Source organism: Bombus pascuorum, chromosome 4 (assembly GCF_905332965.1).
Source record: "Bombus pascuorum chromosome 4, iyBomPasc1.1, whole genome shotgun sequence".
Classification (NCBI taxonomy): Eukaryota; Metazoa; Arthropoda; class Insecta; order Hymenoptera; family Apidae; genus Bombus; species Bombus pascuorum.
In genome coordinates, this window is record NC_083491.1 from 4,043,961 (window position 1) to 4,067,960 (window position 24,000).

The window sequence follows — 24,000 nt, forward strand, 5'->3', positions numbered from 1 at the left end:
TTCTACCGGAGTATTAATATGTTTGTTATACTGTTTTCCATGGTTAAAATGTTCTCTATATAGTGCATTTTTACTCTTTAAAATATATTGAAATACACGAAATTGCTTATGTTTCTCTCTTTATTTATTTCAAATAAAAAAAATAAAATTTATATTATTTCAAATAAAGTTATATTATATGTTGTTACGAAACAATTTTGTACATTGAATGGATATGGTGCATAATTAACAGACTACACGTACATGGATGGACCGAATGTTGGAATCCTTTGTTTTAATGTAATGTGTTACTTTATCGTTTGTTAAATGGAATTTTGTCTTGAAGATTTTCGACATATTTATTTTGATTTGATAAGAGGAGTTATTATTTGTTTAATGGATAATATGATCAGGAGAAGTGAATTTAATCCGAGTATGATGTGGTTGATCGCGAAAGTATTTTAGAAATTATGCTTCAAATCATTCTACAATGAAAACGATAACTCTTCAGGAACACGGTTGAATAAACTCATCGAAAATTCTGTCGGCTAGTCAGATTGTTTATACATAGTGAATCCTCTCGTTATTATTACTCTATCTGAAAATATTTGAAAAGTATTGAACCACCCTGGGGGCGTCTCGCGTATCTGTAGCTTCGAATTTCACGGGGCGTCTGATAATCGTTCTGCCACGAACGAGAAATCGTTCAGTCGACTGATGGCTGTTGGCTCATTTCAATCAAAATGAGAATACCAACGGTGCTTGGATGCTTCCTTCTTCTTGGCTATAATTCGGGTAAAGTGTCATCGATCATCGCTGTCATCTCTCTTTTTTAACTTAAGACAGGAAATAAAAAATTATAAAAATTGTGTTCTATCTATGATTTTTCTTGATATTATATCGTCAGAATTTTTCTATCCGATGCTTTACTATCATTCTGTTTAAAAATAAACGTTAACATTTTTGGTAGTATGAACGAACATATTATATTTAATTGGAATTCCGAACCTTTCAAGAAGATACAAAAGTCCATCGCTTAAGATGGTAATAAGCTTCATGCTTTAATAATAGCTAAAACAGTCACGATCATTTTAAAAATTCAGTTTTACGTAATATAATTACATACTATATGTTTTTAGCGGTAACTAAATTGTTGAAAGATTCACTATTATGTAATTTGTAAATTTAATTTTCCTTTTCTGTTAATGTTAATAAAATTCGTTAAAATATTATTTTAATATTATAATTACTCCTTGTTACTTTTTTTATTATTCGTGAGGTTTATGAGAATCTTATTATTACAACTCTACTACTTCAGAATTCTACCATTCAAAAAGTTTTATTTCGATTTCAAATACAGTCTTAGCAATTGCTTTTCTCGAGGATGTCGAAATTTCAACATACAATTGCAAAAGTCATGAAACCGTCCCGCCAATGTTGAGGTTGAAGAGGTTCCTATTCTGTGAATATGACAGCAGCATTCGACCGACTCTGTCTCATCAAGTTGCCAACAACGTCACCATGCAACTACTACCAAAAATACTGGATTTCGTAAGTGTCAATTAAAAAATAAAATCTATATTTTCAAAATTATTTAAATTGTTCACAATCTAAAGATCTCGATCTTATTGTACGTCTGTACTATTATTTGCTGGAATTGGTCTCTAGGATGATTGGAATGGCAGAATGACACTGCACAGTTGGATGACGCTCGTAAGTGACGTTTATTCTTTAATTTATCTATTTATTTGTTGTATTTCTCACGGAAAAATTCAAGCACTTTTCTTTGTAGGTTTGGAACGATGCTCATCTGTCTTGGAAGCCCAGCGACTTTGATGGAATCAATTTTATTCACGTACGAAGCGATAGCATTTGGATTCCTGATATTTCCGTTTATAATTCGTAAGCAGCAGAATGATCGTTATTACATTCCTCAAAAGATATTCTCAAGCATTCTCAAAAATCTTAGAATAATAGGAATTGACATCGAAAATATGAATTTTAATTGGAATACGAAATCAAGATTGGTCCTTTCATTAAATTAGAATCTTGCACTCATCTTGTGCTCTCCGATTTTGAAAAATCATCGATATTTCAATTATAAGTATTAGAAGCGCTAGAATATTAATTTTTCTTGAACTTAATTTCCTTTTGGCTGAAATGAAAGATATAAATATATATAAGATTTTCGTTTGTAGGTATCGTCTGTTAATCATTAAATATCTCATTTCTTTTGTATAGTGGTGATATGATGTTCGACCAGACCGGTATACCACCGACGACGTGTTTGGTCTTCAGCACAGGTTCGGTTAGCTGTGTGCCATCGGTGATGCACGTTGCTAAATGCGCGACAGACTTTGCTTCATGGCCCTACGACACGCATCGGTGTCGAATTAATTTTGGTTCGTGGTCTCATTCGGGGGAGGAAGTGAATTTTAATCTAGACAAGAAAGCGGTAATTGGTATTGAGTTGAAATGGTTCCAATTTTCATAAATATTTTCGAAATTCCAAAGCTAACGAAATAAAGCAATAGAATTTCGATAGACTCCTTGAGTGAAATTCGAGAAAATTTATGATATCTTAAATAATTGATATTAATTCTTCGTAGGCAACCTAAGTCGCTTGTGCACAGAGTGAAATTTCATTTGTGAATTTCTTTCAAGCGAATCTTTAATTGTCGCGGAAAACATTTTAATTATTTCACTTGAAAGTCGATTGTGTAACATAGTACAAGCTTCAATAAATATTCCAAAATTTTTAAAAACTTAGAACAATAAAAGAATTGGACGTGGGACACAGACGTCCCAGTTTGTCCATGAAAATAGAGACGCGGAAATATATGTACTTGCCCATGATGGGTTAATATCAGAATATAATATTTAATCTTACGTGATTTGATAGTTCCAAATGGATGGGTTTGCGAATAATACCGAGTGGGATTTCAAAGTACTAAACGCGTACAAAGTATTAAGGAAATATAAATGCTGTCCAAACGATACGTATCCGATGATCGTTTATGAGTTCGCTATAAGTCGGCATTATGGTGTAATGCATACTACGTATATCACACCTGCTATAGCGATGATGTTACTTACGTTAACTGTACTTTGGTTGGATTCGAGATCAACGGAAAGAATGGCTGTCGCCGGTGTGAACTTAATCTGCCATATACTTTGTATGTTCGATTTGCATTGGCAGCTACCTCACAATGGTATCAATCCTCCAAATATATGTAAGTATTTATTACATAATGCTAGCTAAATATAATACTACCGAAACATAATTCTATTCAACATTCGCACAACTCACGCAAATATCTTATCCAACCATTCTACCTTATCTTCCACATTGAAATATTCTATTAGACTATCAAAGTAGATACCCTGTTCTTTACTTGCCGGCAACTCATCTTGTAATCAACGTAATAATCGTAACAGATATCTTCACTACAATTCAAATACTTGTTTTTTTTTCAGTACTGTACTACCGAGATTCATTAGCTTTAGCCGTGTTCGCCTTAGTTTTAACCGCTGCACTCCGTAAAATGCAAGAAATGAGTATCGAGGTGCCCTATTGGATCTCTACGACCACATCGTTCATCTTGAGTAACAGAGCTGGGCGTTTTCTAATTCTTACCGACGACGATTCCAAATTGTCTACCACGGGAATATTGGGTGGAGAAGGCGAGGATAATTCAGACTTACCAAAATCTGGAAGCGAACCGAAGGAATCGTCGTGGAGACATTTCGCAGCCATCATTGAATGGCTGTCTTTCTTCGTGATCATTTTCACCTACATTATCATTCTGATCACTCTTGTACCATCCACATGAAAAATCGTTTCTTGTTATACGTTTCATCAAAAATCAATTGTAGATTCTCATTGTCAATAAATGATCATTTATGGAGATGCCTTTTTTTTCTTATTACATTTGTGGGAGTTTCAGTTACTCTTTGTGCACATTCTATTCAGTATGTTAAATTATAGACGGATGGTGTTTTCCAATCGATCGATGATTTGTAGAGCTATCAAATAAGTTATGTACATAGATGTTTGAATTTTAATCTGAGTAGTTTCTAATAAATCTATTTTTATTTATCGATATCGCGATAGACTGATTCTATTAATAGATGCTTTTATAATAAATGATACTGATACTTTTTATTGTCTTTTGATAGAAATGTATAAATATAGATCTTTATATTTATCACCGTGATAAATAGTTAAGCATAATTATAGAATACGAACGAAATTTCATAATTAAGTATAACTATAAAAGACAAGCTGTTTATACTTGACCATACTGTAGACGAATCTAATTTCACCTTAAACTTCAAAAAGTATGATTCAAGATCAATATTTTTCAGACTGCCAGTAAGATGTCACGATTTTTCTAACAATTTTATATTCAGTCTCGATTGTCTTATCGAAACGATCTCTCGAATAAAAAATTATCTATTTCTATTTTATTTGATAGTACAACTGAAAATTCTAAAATTGATAAAAGTTTAAATGATAACGAAGAAAAGGGGGCGGTTTTCAACCTTCTCGGTTTAACGTTTCACTGGGCGTGCGACTGCTCTACTCGATCTATCGATGTACAGTTGTGGATCTGTCATTTCGTTTCGTGCCCTCACGGTTTAAACATGAAGAATTTGTTTTCTGTTTTATTTGTGATCCTCAACATTCTGTTAGATAAACGGAGAATTTGCGCGATGCACTGCAAAGACATCACCACCACTTCTGCGTTAACGCGGCTGAAAGATTATTTATTTTGCGATTATGATAGGGAAATCAGACCCACAAAACATTATAACAACGCCACTGTTATTAACTTGGGATTAAACATACAACAATTTCAAGTTGTAAGTAATTTTTATGATGTGAAGATAAAAAAATTTGCTATTTCTTTGGAAAATTTCATAACAAGGATCTTTATACATATTTCCTTGAATATTTCTTATAATTGTTACACCAACTCTTCTTATACGCTTATTTTTTATAAGATGTACATTAATTACATAATTATGGATAAATAAAACTGAAAGGATTTTAATTTTTATAACTATAATAACAACGTACAATACATTTATAGATTTAGATATATTATCTTCTTTATTTTTATTTGTTAGAATGATATAAGCAACAACGTTATATTCGATGTTTGGCTAAAATTGGTGAGTAATATCATTCTCGTGTATTTTTGATTTTTATTAGATAACAGATGTAAGGAATTTCAATTTTCCATATTTCTAATAAATAATAGGTTTGGAAAGACCCTCATTTCACTTGGGACAAATCGCAATTTGATTCTATCGCTTCTCTTCACGTAAAAAGCTACGAGATCTGGGTTCCGGATATCGTAACGCACAGCACGTAAGTTATCAATAGACTGTGAATTTTTATATATTTATGCCAAATTTCAAGATGCAAAAATGTACAGAATGTACGTAACATGCAAAAATATCCAAGGTATGCACCCCTTGTTACAATATTTAATAACTAATGCAATTTTCTACTTAACTGTCATCTTTTTAATCACATTCATATTTGCAGTCTAATTGTTGTTAAAACATCTCGCGGTCTGGTTATTGATAAAGATGTAAATGCAAATATCTACAGCCTAATTATTAATAAAAATATATGTTGCATGATTCAAAGTTTATTAACAATCTTTGTAACGATCATTTTTAGCTTCTGAATTTCGAGAGTCCGTCTATTATAAGATTTAAGTATTTAACTATTATTATTAATCTTGACATTTAGAACAGATACGGGCGTTGATGTTGAGATGCCACAAGCTGAGTGCATAGTACAACACGATGGAGTGATACTTTGTGTACCAATGACAACATACACAACATTTTGCGAATCTGATCACACTTGGTGGCCTTATGATATGATGAATTGTACTATTCATATTGCTTCGTGGTCTCATGGGAGCAACGAGATTAGTTTACGTTCCTTCACATTAAACGATGTATGTATGAAACTTCAATGTCTTGAAGATCTGGTTAATTATCTAATTCCTTATAAACTATAGATGACCAATTTTAGATTGTTTAATTTATTGGTAATGTGAAACATTAATGTCATTGGTAATTTAATGGATCAATTATTCGAATTTTCTAAAGAAAATTTAAGAATTCTTACGCTCTATATTACTCTCAGTTTTCAGAGAATTCGACCGAGGACAATTTGGAATGGGAAGTGGTGAATCTTTCTAAAAGTGAACGTGTAATAGATTCCAAGTACGGTTTAGGTTTTACCACCGATCAATTATCATACCACATTCTTTTAAGAAGACATTCCTCTATGAATACTGCAACGTATATGATGTCGGCTATAGGTTTGTAAAATGTGATGAAAATTTTATGATAAATGGATATGTAATATGATAAAAAGAATCATTTTACATTCACATGCAGTCTTAATGACCATGACACTAGTGGTACTGTGGCTAGAGCCAAGGTCCATGGAACGTATGATAATAGCGAATTTGAATTTCATTTTGCATTTATTCTGCTTGTTGGATCTTCAGTGGCAGCTTCCCTTCAATGGGACCCATCCTCCACGATTAAGTAAGTTTTTAATTATTTTGTTTTTAAACTAACGAATGAAATATAGATGGGATAATTGGGAATGAAAAAGTCTTAAATAAGAGAAAGTTTAAATTTTTTTATTTTACGAATCCTTTTGATCGATGGAGATTATCATTGCATTTTTTCTTTTTTTAGTTCTATTCTATGAGAAATCTCTTGCTCTTGCCACGTTCTCACTCATATTGACCAACATTCTGCGATATATGCATGAAATAAACGCTGAAGCACCTGCGTGGATATCCGTCACTACCGTTAAGGTTTTAAAAAGCAGAATAGGCCAGATATTTTTATTAAGCATTTTGGATCCGAAAGTATCGGCTACAATCGAAATGAACGTGGATGACAATACGAATTTAGTATCTCCCAATAAAAAAGAGTCGACATGGAGGTACACTTCGGTTGTGATCGGATGGCTCGCTTTCTTAACCGTTTTATTCACTTATGTGATATTGCTAATTATTTTCTTACCGACAAGCAGGTTCGCAAGTTCCTTTTAAAAATTTAATTTGTGAACAGTCTTTTTTATTATAACGTACATTAAAAGCAGTTAAAAAAATGTAAAGCATTCTTGATACAATTACAATGTTCGTTGAGTTATTTGATCACAAGTCCCTAGATTGAAAAAGGTTGGATGTTTCAAAAAATCTCTGATTTTTTCTTCCTTTTTTTTTAATAAATACATTTATTTTGAAAAACATCGGATCCATTTTTGCGAATCTTAACAGTGCGACCAAATTCATTTTACAATGTCCTCGTTACGTACGATGAATTGTAACAATAGAAAAAGAATGATATACCTCGATAGATCTGAGTGAAATTTGCTTTAGATGATATTTTATTTAGATTTACATGCGGCATGAAATGTGAGAATTCTAGTGAATGGCAGAGTCATAAACTTGTAAAAGTGTAATCGCTAATAAGTGCTAAATGCAAGAATTAGAAAAGGCGATATTCCGTCGCTTATCAGAACTTATTCAGTGTTCTGTCAACAACTTCTTACATTATGTACATGTTACATCCTAGCATTTACGTAAAGTATATGTATTACATACATGTTAAATTATACACGTTAAAAAAGTGAAAGAACAGCTAATTGGAAGAATGAAAGCAATTCTAGATTTGTTTTACGAAGTTTCATTCATCCGTCCTAGGATAAAGTAATTAGAATAAATGGAAGTATGATTTATGCGATAATGTATTGCAAGTTGTAGAAAAAATGAATTGTCAAAGAAATTATACAGGTATCGAAATGGCTATACAAACGAGTCGAGGAAATACAGTCAAGAGATAAGATGGAATTTCATTGTGATTGGTACAACAGATAATCTTTTAGAACTCGTGGAAGTGGAAGCAAATCAACTGCATTCCTTTTAGTATACTGTAGTATAGCATCACGGCAGGCACTTTGTAGAGTAGATACTGCTGAAACATACAATTATTAAGGAAAACGAAATTCCTCTAAAGATAATATACCTAAAAAACAAAAGGAACATACCACCATATAGCTGAACTATTCTGACTTGTTTTGTGGTACCATATACATCTACTACAGCACGCAAAGGACCTGCCTTATATGGTATGTCTTTTCCACATACACCTTGGTCTTCACCATTAATTATAAAATGCATTTCTGCTTTATCTGAACCAGCTTGTGGCACATACATAATTCCAATACGACTACCAGCATCTGTAGGTAGAATATATTGAGAAGAATCAATTGTATTTGGTCTAAGAGAATTAAATGGGATAACTCCTCGAGAAGTTTGCACATTTACTCCATCTGTGATTAATTTCTTCTCTCCGGATGGTATTCCTTCACCTTAAATATGTATAAACATAAAACTTAGTTAATAAAGATTTAAACTACGTAAAACCAAGTTACAAATCCCTACCATATCCTTCAATACTATCCCATATAGTATGACTTTTAGTAATGGCAAATATCCATGTATTACCAAGCTTAGCCAGATTAGGCATAGCGAACTGTGGCAGACTATTGTTTATAGAAGCAGGATCTATAAGAGTCAGTCCCAGTCTCATGTGTCCACTCCATCCTCTTTCAGTCTTCTCAATTTCCACCAAGAATATTTCACCTGGTTGTAGTGGCTTTTCGCTGAAGGCCAGAGAGTTTGCAAAACTAGCAGTACGATATGCCACAGTGTTGTCCTCCCTCAACATAATATTTTCCCCGTGAGTCGGGTGAAATCTAGTCACTATTTTCCTGGATTTCTCGGTCATCATAGTATATTATAATTAGTGCAAACGTCGACACCGAGCACCCGTACTACAAGTTTTCGAGAGCACTGCAGCAACTTGATTCCACGAGAAATATCATTGAGAATAATACTTCGAGGAGAAGAATTCAAACCGTTCTGATATTTCGCAGAAAAGAACGTGGATGAACTTTCCGCGCCGTACGATCGACTTAAATGATACATTGGAATGTTTTCAATGATTTACATGGTTGCTCGAGGAACCTAGCGGCTAAAAAGTGAGGTTAGTCGTTCATCTCGGCGATCCTTCCATTGAAACTAATTTTTTATTAACTATGTTTCAGCACTATCGTTATATATATATTGATTAAAATTCGTTGTTCTAATCAACTTTTATGTCGAAGTTAATTTCTGAACGAGAACGGAAGCAGGCACAAGATCAACAACGATCTGACGGATAACTACGAGAAACGAAACAGAAACAGCTGATTGGATATGTACATGACAGTAGTGTATTGTCAGTCTCAAATGCCTCGATATTATGGAACGCAGTTTATTAAACTTTATACGAGTGACATATATCGAATAGTTTACCACGTGCTATGTAGAAAAAGAAGTTTTATTACCTCAGAAAGTGAAACAAATTTTTGCATAAGGTAATTGAACAGAATAATAAAGTAATAAGATAATAAATTGAAACATTTTTTATCTCTCTGTCTTGTTACATAAGAAAATCGACTACATATAATAATAATTATAATGATAATTATATGTTTGTGAAAATAGGTGTTTTGCGTATTTCGAATACATGTTTCAAACACATTCTAATATCGTTCAAGATTTAACTGCGAGTGATCGTAACAAATCAAAAATCGATTTGCGATATCGATTTATAAAGATGAAAGATTCGATGTTTCATTGGTATCGTGATCGTGATGAATGAAACATTAATTCATGAAATTTACCGAGTGAGTTTCTTATTTATGTTATATTCTATATTTGTATTAATTATATTTGTCATATTTTTATTTTTAATAAGATTTCGTCGAGAATTTTTCTCTTGTAGTTAATTTGATACATATAAATAAAATTGTGGAAATATTTTAGTAAATTTATATAATTAAGTTTATTTTTTTATAATTTTTAATTTATATAAATTTTATAATTTAGGTTCACTATAGAGCTATAAACTTATTTAGATTTGTCCAAAGAATGGAAAGAGTCAAAGAATGGAAACAAAAGACGTGTACTTGAAATATTTATTTCACAAGCAATTTAAGTATTAAGTACAATCATGGAGATGTACGAGTTACATATTTCTAAAATAATTTCTCCAACTCTTCTTCTTTAAACGCAATTTAAAACATTCTTACAAAATATTAATACAAATAACTCATCCTATTGTTGTAGTAATAAGATAAGAGAATAAAACATGATCGAATCGAGTGTTAATAAACGGAATAATGATTGTATCGATGAAAGTTATTGTCCACTTGTAAGTGAAAATCTGAAGTTAAATCAGTTGGAGAATCGTATATTATGTAGGCAAAACAAGATATTTTATTTTTGCTGTTTTTACTTTCAACCGACAATATTGTTATCTGTATATATTGTTAATGTCACATTAAAGATTAAAGATACCCTCTGTGATAATTCAATTTTCAACTTTTGGAATAAAATAATAATATTCGTAAATCTGATTCGTGATATTACGTGAATGAAATTAAAATAAAATATTCGATGACAATATTATGTATTTAATCATAGATAAAAAAGAATTGATTTTTCGAAAAATCAGTTCTAATTTATATAAAATATTTTTGTTATAGCGTAGTAAAAATATAACATCGTCCAATTAAAAGTAAAAGTCGCCTTTGCATAGATACCTTCCTAACATTAGATATCGTTATTGTCTTTCGTCCATTGGAAGAATATTTGCTATGCATTATGTATATATTCGAAACAGCATTAATTGGACGTTTGGAAACATTCAAATGACGGAGAATTCAGACCTTGAAATTTACATATTTGCAAAGGTAACATTTTTGGAAGATTTATTTGACACGATACTTCTAAATATTAATTTTTTTTGTTTTGCTTTTTACATTAATCAAGCTTATTTCGTTTTCTTCGACAGTCCTGGTTAACTTAAGAGGAAATAATTGACGCTCATTGTACGTGTCTTTGCTAATCTATTCGTTGAACGTGATTTTTTCTTTACACTTATTAAGCAACGATAATTCGAATTTCTAGCGAATCTCCTGAATGAATTTAAGAAGCAAACTTCTTCGTTTTCGTATATGTATAGATCTTTCTCTTTCAGCAGTTTTTAGATACAATCGTTTAGAAATTTCCAAGTTTAGGTAGCATTATACAAAACAAATACAAGGAGTGTTAACATTCGTGCCTTTAATTACTTTTATTTCAAATTAAGTGCCAAACAATAGAATGCTACATAAACTGAAATTTTTGTTTAAATAAAAGATTAGATTTAAATGCGTTTTGCAAGAATCACAAAGAAATTTCCAATTTAAAGACGTATTCAGAACGATATGTTTCTCATCTGGAGAATCTTTTCTGACATGAAAATTCTCTTTTCAGGTAAAAGATTCCAAACAGACAATATCCCTGTTATCCATGCGATTCATTCCACTTCGTGTCTTCGATTTTTACATATTCTTGCTCACGAGACAATGAAGAATCGCACAAAGCGAAATTTGATAAGTTTCTTACTCCCCTTCGCATAATTACCATTCTTTCGTCGACTTTAAGGCAGATTTCGAGGTAATTGACGAAACGTGACACTAACACGAACCCCTTATTCGGCAATTTGGATTTCAATAATTTTATAAAGCAAATAATTGACAGAAAGGTGACTTTCTTTGAAAGTTAAACAATATCAATTTTCTGGATTTCCATTTTGCCAAATAAAGGGTTGAACATTTGATTGAATAAACAGACAGTGGTAAAATGTACCACCCGTACAAGAAGCGGAAGATGCTTCCGGTAGCCACTTCTTGTTGTTCTCTTCCTCTACTAATATAGAGATCCACGATCTTTATCCCTTTAACTAATAATTTTATATATAGGATACAGACAATCACAGTTCTGGTTTTTTCAATTTAAAATATCATTATTAACAATTGTCATAAATAAGTCGTTTTATTCCAATATAATACTATGCTGATGAAATATAATATAACATAGCAATAAAATGGAAAGTTAAACGAAATGGAACAGGAAATATTAAATTTAATAGTGTCAATTGCAAATTGATAGAAAATGATTCTTAGTTGTACCTAAATTTGGAACTTTATCTTCTTGATATTCAAAGCATACACCGATGAACATGTAGGAACGAGTATCGTAGTAAATGAACGAAATGCTCTTTATACTATTATAGAAATTATCATCGGTATACGTCGCTTCTCTTGCACAATCATTCGAAATTTAAATTAATACTTAAACAGACGACATTTACGTATAAGTATAGTACAAAAAAAAAAAAAAAAAAAAAAAATGAAAGAGACGAATTATTCCTTATCATAAGTAAGAACTAAATCACGTGAATAATACTGTAAAATTACCATGAACGTGCTAGCCTTCTATCGTCCAAACTGCTGCTATTTCATGAAATGATTAATCTTTAATATTAAAAATGCCATACGAATCGTTTCCAATTAAAAAGAGACAAAAATAATTAACATAATTCAAAAAAACATTCATACATTTCTTAAAATCTATACACATACGCACACATTCATACAAAAAAGATCAAATAGTTAAGACACAAAAAAAGAAACGGCTATAAATATAATTTACATTATTTGAAGGTAAGAACAGGTTTATAATAACTTTGATTCTAGGCTGCAAATTTAATTAATCGTAAAAATAAACTAAACCAGCCGTAAGGTGTGTTTTTGTAGGAAAATAATCAATTCACTGTGATCTCGAGATCCTTCCGTCATTTTCTTATTGTAAGTCAATCATACCGCGCACTTTCCATGAAAAATATCCTATCTAAGGCTGCTATGATCTTATGGTATTGGTGTTTGCGCCGTTGATTCAGCTACTTTTCTTTGATCCCCTTCCTCCGTATTATTATTCTCCTTTTCTTCGGTTTCCTGTTCCGTCTTTAAGGCTATAGCGTAGTTGTTTAAGTATTCCACCACTTGCATGTGTCCGAATGTTTCTGCCTCATCGATCGGTCTTTTTCCCCACCTTAAAACACGATATTTTCACGAGGAATTGTTATTTTGTATTTTTGTATAAATTTGAAAATTAATCGAAGGACTCTAATCGAAAGATGAATTAATTGACGGGGAATTCATCGTAAAATTTATGGAAATTAGAGGATACGAAGGTAAAAGATAGAAAGGCTAAGATGCCACTTACCTGTCCTTAGGATTGTGAGGAACTCCACACTGTTCGATTAAAAATTCGACACAATCCAGATGCCCTTCGCTAGCAGCTAAATGCAGAGCTGTTCGACCATCATAATCCGACAGGGTCATGTCCATTCCACTTAATCGATGCCTGAGATTAAATATAAATACAAATTATAATTTATATTCGTATCTTTACAGGTAAGACTACGGCTGTTTATAGAACACTGCAATCGCTAAATCTCAAAGAAACTTTTTAGACAATTGAATATTTAAAAATTCTTAATTTGTAAGCGTTCCGATTGCAAATAACCGTTATAAATGATTAATAATTTTAATGATAAAAAAATATGATTGCACCGAAAATGTTATATAATAATAATATGCAATAATAGCAAAGCCGAAGCATATTTAATATTAATAATCAAATAATTAATGATAATAACCTTCTCATCGCTGTAACATCGCCACTGGCCGCGCTGAACAGAAGATTAACGATCGACAGCCCTTTGGTTTCGTATTTGTGTCTCCTCGGGTCTTTCTTATTAGTCGCGTGTTTCAGATTGTCGTACCTGTGATCATAGTAGGTGCTACACTAATCGGGACGGGATGGAAAACGACGGGACATAAATGAACACAGACGATGTAAAGAAGAGAGTAATAGACAGAACGTGTTTGTTCGGGTTTGGTATGTTCGTGCAGGGTTTGCGTGTAGCAGGGGTTGTGAGAAAAGCAAAGGAAGGAGAACAAACAGTTTGATTAATGTGTGTTATCACTGATCTCGGTGGTCTTTTTATAGCATAAACAATAAGAAACTTTTTACATCTAAAAGTGTACATCTAATCGTTTAGATCTTTCCTAAGTTTCGTGTGTTTGTAGCTACTATCGTTTCTCTTTTTCTTTCACTTCTTTTTTATTTTTACAAAAGCTAATACGTTGTTTCTATTGTGATCGTTAGTGTGCAAAATGTAACTAAACGTAAGTTGAAATCTATGCAAGCACGCTAAACGAAAGTCAGTAACATACGTACCTATGAAAGTTGAATTCAGAGACGAGTTCCTGACAGAATTGGACTCCTCTGCAGGAGTTCCCAAAAGGATCCAATGGTGGAGACCACGTACAAATACCCATCACGTTTGGTATCACTACCAAGAGACATCCTGACACTCCGGACTTCGCTGGTATGCCAACCTATACTCAGTTACATAATTTATTTTCAATATTTATCAATAATAAGTTGCGAAGGATAAATTGATAGAAAAATTCAGAGGAAAAATAAGCATTTCAGTAAAAAATTGCATTTTCGCAAGATTTTCATTTTAACTTGATTTCTTCTCGCGGCTTATCTTTATTAAGCTGCTTTTGATGACAAGAATATCTCTTTCTAGATTAATATCCTTCCTTAAAAAGGTAAAAAATTACCTTGAACGCAAATTGGCCACTGTAGTCGTACATTCCACAGCTGTGCATTAAACTCAGAACATCTCGAACACTGTCAGGCTTTAAAACTTTTTCTTCGGTGATGGGACAAATACCACCGTTGGCCAAAGTAGCTGCCATCACTGCCATTGTGTCACAATTCGCCTCCATGGAACAACACTTTATAACAAAAATATCATTTAAATATTTTCTCAACATCATTTTTCTCGTATTTTCTGTAGCAAGTTATAACGAAAGACAAACCAAGAGAATTTACCTGGAAATAGAAATCTAAGATTTCTTTTAGATTCGATTTATCGGGATAACAATTGTGCTCCCTCATGTAGAATCCAAGTGCGTAATTTCTGTCAGCAGCTTCCCGTTCCGATAAAAACACAGCATTGTTGAAGCCTAGATTCTCTTCGCCAGCTAGTCTCTTGAAGTAGTTCATTGTAAAATCGAATTTTTCGGCTAAAGTCATTTCAGGTTTGATTAGAGACTTTAGGAGAGAACAGACTAGGATTGCCCCAGCGTTGATCATAGGATTATGAGGTTTCTCTGCAAAGAATCAAATATTTATACATATGTATAACATTTTATAACATAAAAATAATAAAACACGAAAATATCAAATACGTAAAACGATAGCAAAGAAACGAGAAATCTTAAAAGAAGCAATAAAGAGTATTTATAAAGCTAAGAAGAAAATATTCAAATTTATATTCAAATATTCATAACCATTATAATTTTTAATAGGTAAAACTAATTTTTTATTTAGATTTTATTCTTTAATTGCGTTCACAAAATTATAAAATTACATGAACATCTGCAATCTACGAATAATAATCTAAAACTTACTGTTGTAATCTAGCACCAACTCGTTGAAGTTTCGTCCGGATGGTTCCTGGCCGACGTATTGATGGACCACTTCTTGTCCCAGCCTATCTAAAGCGATCGCATAAGTCAAGGGCTTGCTGCAACTTTGTAAAGTAAACGGGATCGAAGTGTCGCCGATGCTGAATCTTTGCCCATCGATCGTGCAAACGGAAACGCCCCAGTAATCTGGATTCATCCTCGCTAATTGCGGTATGTACGAGGCGACCTTGCCCTCTGAGTTCGATTTGCATTTCCAGTAGAAGTCCTCTATGTGCTTGGTGAAGCCCGACCAGTCGGGGATAATGAATTGATGCCTAAACGCCCGCGAGATCAGCACTATGTTTGGATTTATAATTCTGAAATATAGTTGAAATTTTAATATTAATTAAAGCTACTCATTTCGAATCATTTAATCTTGGACCAATCTAAATTTATAAATTTATGAACGAATCTAATAAATCTAAATCTTCCGTTTCGGTAGATCTTTTTTAAATTATGCACAGTTATTAGCAGAAGCAAAAGAAATTGGTAGAATTTTTTTTAGCAATTTAAGTATCGCGAATTTTTATTTTTTAAATAAATTATATTAATTCGCCGCGAGAAAATTACCGTCTAAATTGTTCTCTATTCAATTTTTGAGTCTCGTGAGATACACCCTCGTGACCTCCGCACTTCAAGTGTTCCTTTCGTAAATTATCCGTGAATTCTTGAAGCCTAGGGTCTTCGTTTCGCAAACCGGTGGTCCTCAGAGCCTACAATTATATGAGAATGAAATAATAAATGATCAATTACATGAAGATGAAATTGATGGATATACTTACAGCCAAAAATTTTCCCACCGCTAAGAGGCCGGTATCCTCGTTTTTAAACATGTCGAAGAGGACATCTTCCGCGTTCGTCGCTTGATCTTGATCTCTAGTACTGGAATAAAATTGGACGATTATTCATTTCATATTTGTGTAATTTTAATTAGATCGCTGAGTATGAATGGAATTTGTAAAATAGGAGTAAAAATGCGGAAAATAGCAATAAAAATTCAAACTACCATCTTCTCAATCTACGTTGGTGCAATTTACTAGAGGGAAAATATAACACACTTACTATTGTGCATTCTTCTACTTATATTCTTGCCACATGGCATGCAACTTATTATCTTGGCAAAGTGACGAATTTACTTGACTTTATAACATATATCTTTGCTTTTATCGATATACAATAATATAAAGTTTGGGGAAGACATACTTCACCACTGCCATGCATAATTATTACTAATTATATAACTGTTACAATATAGTGGGGATTGTACGCATAAGCTAGGATCTATGCCAATATTCGTTATTCGTATACGTAACAAAACATAGACCACAGAGACATTTGAAACTTGAATCTCTGTCTGAAAAGTTTCTAGCGAGGGAAGTTAAATTTAGTTGTGGCTGCATCATCATCGATACCTCGACTAACGAAGTTGACGTTTATCGAATGACGTAATTTATTAACACTAGTTTTTATTAGAAATTGATTAGATCAATGACACTATTTATAAAAAGACAAAGTTAGAAAAATAAGATGATAGTACATTTACTAGATAATATTTATAATAGATGATAGAACTTATATAATGACCCACAAAAATATTTGAACACTTATAGAAATCTTCTATGAATATATTACAGAAAACATTTTAAAATTACATCAGTACTGTAATGAGTGACAGTGATGGTGAAATCTTAAAATGTTTTAAATAACACACAACGTATACATACCTGTATATAAATGTTCTCTATGGTAAATATTCATTGTAAGTGAGTTAATTGCTTTTAGGGAGAATATTGTTATATAATACAAAAATTCGAGAGATTTGTTATAAAGTTTCTCAGAAAACTTAAATTCACTCTGCAATTTCAATCATATTAAACTACAAATCTGGAAGTTTATGGCAAATTATATCAATTCAAAGAAGCTTGACAACGGTTTGTATACATAGTCATAGGAATCAAGAAACGGGAAGACCTATTATCACTTCACCAAAGGAGAATCCAACAGCTACAATTTACAAAAAATGATTTGAAACGTTCCACATGTTGCACCATGCAATAGTCGACAGTACATAGTTGTACAGTACTCACTACATGTAATGACTGTCATGAATGAAGCTGTACTCGCTGCAAAAACAGAATAAGGACAAGAGATTAAAAAGAGAATCGTGTCTTTTACCTAAGAAAACGCGCCAGCATCCTCCTCGAATTTTCACTCTTCTTTTCTAACCACATTGAACACGTAATTTTCGTTCTCATCGAATAGTATTCAGGGTCGACGAAGCTACTCATCGGCACTAACTCCGAATCTTCCATTGAACATTTATCGTTCAATTCTATACAAGGCATAACGATGTTCTGATCCGTATCCTTCATGTTTTAATATCAAAATTAAGAAAACTTTGTATGTAACTTGAAATTAATTTACTATTTCTTGCAATCCAAAATACTTAGTTGGAGAATTATCCACCAATTTTTGTTTAAGCACTGATCAATAAACGATTCAAGTATTAATTTAAAAAATCGATATTTCGAATTAATTAGCACATCGTTCCGCACAAAAGTCACAGTTTTGATTGATAACGTCGAATTCTACGATCTTGATGGACGTTCTCCAAACGGAAGATCTTTCAGAGGAGTCACGGACGATTCCTCCACAATTCTTATCAGGTTCGTTTGTACGAGATAACCGGAAACACGGTCTTATATTAGCTGAGAAAAACGACCCCACTCGAACAAAGGAAAACACGATCCAAAAATAGCGGAAGGTGCTAACAGGTTGCAATCTCCATGAGAGCGGTTCGAGTATGTATATTTTGGAGCAAATAGGTTCGGTACATTGAGATTCCGAAGAATTGCATAACTGCAAACAAAGATTGCCTACTATTTAGTTGTTCTGCTTCGTCTCTTTACTCATCTGCTACTGTACTTCATGTTTTCACATTTGCGCAGTATTTTAATATTTTCCACACCATTTCCATATCTATTGAGCAGATTTAATAAAATCTTTCCATTTTAATTTCAATTCCTACATATTCTATTTATTTATCTTCTCTAACAGAATATTATAATGGATAAAATGATGATAAATTAAATAATTAAACATAGATTTATAATGTATAGAATAGTTATAATATATATAATAATAAATGGAATTTAAATGAAGAAAAACAGAATTTGAGATAAATATCTGAAGAAATTGTGCAAGGGTATTTCTTAAGGGTATTTTATACCGAAGAGCTTGTTCAAATTTTATGTTCGACGCATTGGTTGCACGATACGAACACGTGATTTACGCAAGCAAACGTTGAATGCTACACAATGAATCACACCTGCGGTAAACAGTTGATTAGGCTTAATTAGAACCACCGGATTGTCGAGAGTGACGATCGTGTGGTCAATAGTGACAAAAGCTTTTTAGTTCAATTTAAAGCCGACAATGCGAAAAATCTTATGCAAAGTTAAAGATAAATAAAATATGCTTCCTACTTCAACAAATTCACTGAGACTTTCATAAATCTCAGATCTCTTTTTACATTATTGGAGACATTATATTTTAATTTTCTTCGAAGGAAAAATCATATCTTCGTATTTATACAGTGTATATTATAGCATAAATCAACCATAAATCGTAGAAATCATTTAGAAATAAATCATATCGGGACAATCTTTTTAACTAATGAAAATGATACGATATGGAAATACTATACGTATGGTATTGATTTTTGTAACAATTCTTACCGTAAGTATCTTTTACGAAAATGAGGAAAATCGTCTAGAAATGGTTCACAGAAGTCGAAACTGTCCATTATCTTCTTTCTTTAACGCGAAAAGCAATCGATCGAATACTAATCGTCCATTGTTGAATGAGAAACTCTATTATCTAAATACGTCTATTTCAAACACAAGACACTCTTCTGCGAAAGATCGAGTTTCTCGAAAGTCGAGCAAAGTTCTGAGACACAACGAAGGGACATCCTTTGGAGTATTTAAATGGTCAGCAATGACGTTCAGACAATAAATTACAACCCATGGGGTCGAGTTCTCTGTGGTTCAATGGTTCTCAATTAATAATCAATATCATCTTTTCGATGTCATCAACTTATAAATTGAAAGAAAAGGAATTTTGAAGGAAGATCTATAATCGAATTAATTAAAAAAGAAAAGACGGAGAGATAACTGAAAGGCGACATTAAAGAAATTAATTTAAAAAAGATGTTGCAATTGCTTGAAAGATAAGAATACACAAATTATTAGTGTTACAGGGAGATTTAAATAGAAATGACAGAATCGATGAAGGAATAATTACATTTTTTTCCTTTTTGTATCATGATAATTAACAATTCCACAAATGGAAGCGATTGAGAACCGCCAGTATCGATTACTTCGGATTTATTGATACTCCATTGTGTTCCACTTAGTAGTACGGATCTATTTCTTCATTGTTACGAGAAACGATCCTCCACTTTTTATCTAAATGAACAAAATGATTAAACATCTGCGAAGACTATTGTACTCGTTGGCGTGGTTCAACTGCTCTGACTTCGTTCGTTGTTTGAATTATGCAATCGAAACAGTTTCATTACACTATTTGCAGAGATATTCTCTTACGTATCACAACCAATGATTTCGAAACTAATGATTAATAAAAAGAAACCAGTGATTAACCCTTTGACAGTAAAAGAAAATCAAAGAACTTGGAATGAACAATACATATTAAGAATAGTTGCTTTTTTTTCGTCAAAACTTTTTGCATTTCTTTTTTACCTAAGTGTCGATACTATGTTCGTGAAATTGTCTAATTACAAAAACGATAAAATTGCGAATTAAAAAGAGGAATCAACTTTTGAGATTTAACATTGCCTGTATGAGGTGATGTTCCATAATGTACATATCTCGTATAGATTTTGTGTAGATTTTCATCGTTATGCCTTGTGAAATCTCATATTCTCTGGAGAACTTAATCTAACGACGTAGTTTTCTTCTCACGATCGGAGCTACACGAAATTCGAGAATGTCGCGTAATTACGGATCATTTTGCGCGATTAAATGTAACACCATTCGAATCGTATAGCTCATTGTTAATATTAGTAGCTTCGTGGCAGAGAATAAATAACGAGAACGCGCGTTCTTTGAAACGAAACTATAATGACAAAACATAATCGAGTTGTTTAAGACTAACTTTATAAATAGATATTTTTTAGATTACGCTATAATTACAAATTTAAAAATAATCAAGTAACTTGTTGTAAAAATTTAGAATAAAACAGAGGTAGAAGTAAGATAATGAATTAATTACCGTGTCTGTGCTCGTTCTAATTCTAAGGCACTTCCAAAAGCGGCATCCAAGTATTTTGCACTTCCTAGTTTCTTCGACGCTGGTACCGCCGCTCGTCTCTGAAATAATGTAGAAACTAGTTAGAACAAGCATGTTCGAAGAATATTTCGCTTTATTTTATTTTCTAATTTGTCACGATTTATTGGAGAACACTTCGATTTTATTTCAAACTTGGTCAAATTTATTTTGAAACTTGTTCTTTTTGTTGAATGTTTTCATTATATAGTTCAAATTATCATCTATTTATATTTAATTTAAGTGTCTTCAGAAAAATATATTGTAAACTGAATTTAAGTTCATTTAACGTAATATAGAATTGTTATTAAAAATTAGTATGATTTACTACATCCATTCGTTATTTCAGAATAGTACAATTAAATATATAAAATTCTATTCTATGTCCATTTTTCCATTTCAAAGTCGAATCAGCTTTTCCATTATAAAAGCGATGGAAATAGAAAGAGAAAGAGGCACAGTTCCGCTTTCTAGAAACCGGTCCAACGATCGATAAACAAATTTCGGGTCGGTAAAACGTACGAGGGGGTGAAAAGTGCTGGTTGCCAAGCAATTCTGTATTGATTCTTCGATGAATCAACTACCACAGCCCTAAGCCGAAACCTGCCACGTGTACCCTTAATTCAGATCAGCAGGATCTGCATGAACAAGAACGAAAACAATAAAAGAAACGTGCGATTGTTTCTACAGATGCTCCACCCATATTTTTCACCTGAATTCTGATCTATTCTCTGTAACTTTTAATCCAACTTTTAGTTGAATGATCGGAAGATGATTCAAATAATTGGGAAGTGGTTCCTCTTGCACTAAAATGTACCTTGTCTGCAAAATTTCTTACATAGTTTCATAGAGTTTACAAGTCACAATGGATTTTATTAAATATATTATTAAATCTTAAATATTCTTTAAGTCGTACGAATCGAAAGTTAAATTTCTTAATCTTCCAGGTTTTTCGTTTTCAAGGAAAAGTTCAAATACAAATACAAAAACAAATTTCGAATTTGAATTGCGCAAGAATAATTATTTGCAATTTCTTCCGTTTTCAACCCCTGTGAGACGCCTCATTTTTTCCATGATATTGGAAAACCTATTCTATAAATTCCACGTGACTTTTAGTCATATTAGATCAAATACCACAAATGATAAATAACATCAGGCGTATGATAGCTCGTTGACGAACATTGACATCAATTTATCGCGCAGAAATGTTAACACGGTCCAATTCAAACGCGTGTACTCCAAGTAGCCGTGTATTTCTGTCGCTGAAATGGACCATTGCTGTCACCCACGTGGATACATCGCGAACGAATAATTTTAACACACCTCCTCCGTTATGTTCGATACTTTTTTCCCTCGAACTGTATACATTGTATGATTTGTGTACACATTTATACAATAGTATTATTTTTTATGCAAATATTTGCAGAATGTTAAGATTAAAATAAAAGTAAATGTACTTTCTTGGATATGTGTCGAATATCTCGATAAAAGAATATTCAATTTATTGCACTCTTTCATTTAGATTCGTCTTATTTAACAACGTTTTCTTAGTGATTGATCAATCAGCGACGATTCTCCCTCGAGGTCAGAAGCACCTCAACACTGTCTAATCAACGAATCCTCTAATCCTCTAGAAGATTCTGCTCGTGACTTTTGAATGCTTGTACTTTCCAAATTCAATTAGCGTAACCAAATATTCCAACATCCTTTAGTAGCTTCGAAGACAAGTAGTTATAGAGTTTATCTAATCTAACTCTGCACAAAATAATCAGAAAATAATCAATGTTGAATGCTTCTGTTGTTCTCCAAAATCAGTTATCAGCAATTGAACATTCTTTCATCCTCTATCGAACACATATTTTATAATCAGCTGTAAAGTTTATAATCCTTTAAATATTCCTCGGTTCAGGTCTCCATAAAATTTTAAGTAGAAAGTAATCAGCCTTGAATACTGCTCTTGTTCTCCAAATTCAATTATCAGCGACTGATCATTCTTTCATTCTCTATCCAATAAATATGAAATTCTACAACACCTCTTAATTCCCAAGTCAGCGAAATCGTTCGAAATAAATTATTAAATGTTCTCTAGTCTAACTCTCTAGTCTACGAAGCAATCGATGAGACATTCTCACGCCGTGCCAAAAAGTCCGAGCACTTGGCAATCCTCCAATCAATAAATTCATGAAGTAGAATCTCTCGGAATCTACTTGACCTTGCAATTCTTCGCACCTTATTGCTTGTGTGCAGCCTTCTGAGTCCGTTCGAGCCGACCTTGACGATCTTCAGCATTCTCACGCCCCTGACGATCGCCTCGCAGTTCATTCGAGCTGTTCGCCAAAGCAAAGCGCGACTGCGAAGAAGTAACTCGACGTCGATCAACTGGCACGAAGATTTACGTTGGCTGACACTTCCTCTTTCGATCTTCCTCTTCTAGACACACGTAAGTTCTCAGAAACGACGACACGAGAGACCCTCGACGTCCCGACAATAACGTGGTACTGAGGCAAGAAAGGGTCTTTTGCCAGGAGGGAAAGAAGCCGGCGAATAGGGCACATGCGCGATTTCGACGCGGCATTGTGAAATTCACCGGAGTAAAAACGTTCATCTGCTGACTGATGAGTGAATGGTAGTGATTGCTGAACGGGTTGATGCGAATTGAATCTTTTTGTGGGTTCGACGTGGAGGGTTCGAATCCCTTCCTTCTGTGAAAGCTGATTTGCATAGGAAGGTTCGTGGAATATGAGAATGGTGCTTGGTAAATGTTTTCGATGATCATTGATTCGTCTCTGATATAAAATGTGTTGGTCAGATAAGCATAGTGAAGTTTTGAAATTTTTTGTACATTTTTATAGATTTGTATATCAACGAGAGTGTTTTTTAGTTACTACTAAGTATGTTCTTGTATTTTTACGTCGTTAAAAGGAAATATTCCGTTAAAATGAAGAGCTTAAAGAATGGTACTTATTCGAGGATCTACAATCTTGATTCTACATCTTAACGAACGCTTTTCTCTAATTTGGAAGTTCTCTGTATAATTAACACTTGCATGAAGTACCAGACAACACAACCTTTTTTTTATTGTAAGATAGAATTTTCATTTAATTCGCCAATTTTTATTCTTCGATTACATTATACGC

General features: G+C 32.8%; 3 protein-coding genes across 7 annotated transcripts; 1 reads left to right on the forward strand and 2 right to left on the reverse strand.

The window, feature by feature from the left end:
• Positions 1–409: 409 nt before the first annotated feature.
• Positions 410–7,330, forward strand: LOC132906104 (uncharacterized). Its single transcript, XM_060957971.1, has 14 exons — positions 410–774; positions 1,346–1,530; positions 1,648–1,692; positions 1,772–1,881; positions 2,221–2,434; positions 2,882–3,212; positions 3,457–3,806; positions 4,393–4,845; positions 5,113–5,157; positions 5,247–5,356; positions 5,747–5,960; positions 6,152–6,329; positions 6,409–6,561; positions 6,718–7,330. The coding sequence occupies exons 1-14, from the start codon at positions 723–725 to the stop codon at positions 7,077–7,079; spliced, it is 2,802 nt and encodes a 933-aa protein (XP_060813954.1). The 5' UTR covers positions 410–722; the 3' UTR covers positions 7,080–7,330.
• Positions 7,234–9,328, reverse strand: LOC132906284 (neuralized-like protein 2). The gene is made up of 3 exons (XM_060958337.1): positions 8,475–9,328; positions 8,078–8,401; positions 7,234–8,001 (listed from the first exon to the last, which is right to left on the reverse strand). Exons 1-3 carry the CDS (start codon positions 8,821–8,823, stop codon positions 7,883–7,885), a joined length of 792 nt encoding a protein of 263 aa, XP_060814320.1. The 5' UTR covers positions 8,824–9,328; the 3' UTR covers positions 7,234–7,882.
• Positions 9,329–10,040: 712 nt separating this feature from the next.
• Positions 10,041–23,358, reverse strand: LOC132906261 (glutaminase kidney isoform, mitochondrial). Of its 5 annotated transcripts, none has more exons than XM_060958277.1 (12): positions 23,093–23,358; positions 20,810–20,907; positions 17,602–17,637; positions 16,297–16,396; positions 16,085–16,227; positions 15,458–15,831; positions 14,877–15,157; positions 14,603–14,779; positions 14,211–14,371; positions 13,627–13,752; positions 13,191–13,331; positions 10,041–13,016 (listed from the first exon to the last, which is right to left on the reverse strand). In XM_060958277.1, exons 1-12 carry the CDS (start codon positions 23,183–23,185, stop codon positions 12,833–12,835), a joined length of 1,914 nt encoding a protein of 637 aa, XP_060814260.1. In that variant the 5' UTR covers positions 23,186–23,358; the 3' UTR covers positions 10,041–12,832. The 5 variants fall into 5 exon arrangements, with proteins under 5 accessions (XP_060814260.1, XP_060814259.1, XP_060814262.1 ...); XM_060958276.1 differs by having other exon boundaries at positions 13,627–13,770; XM_060958279.1 differs by lacking the exon at positions 17,602–17,637 and having other exon boundaries at positions 13,627–13,770.
• Between the last annotated feature and the right edge of the window lie 642 nt (positions 23,359–24,000).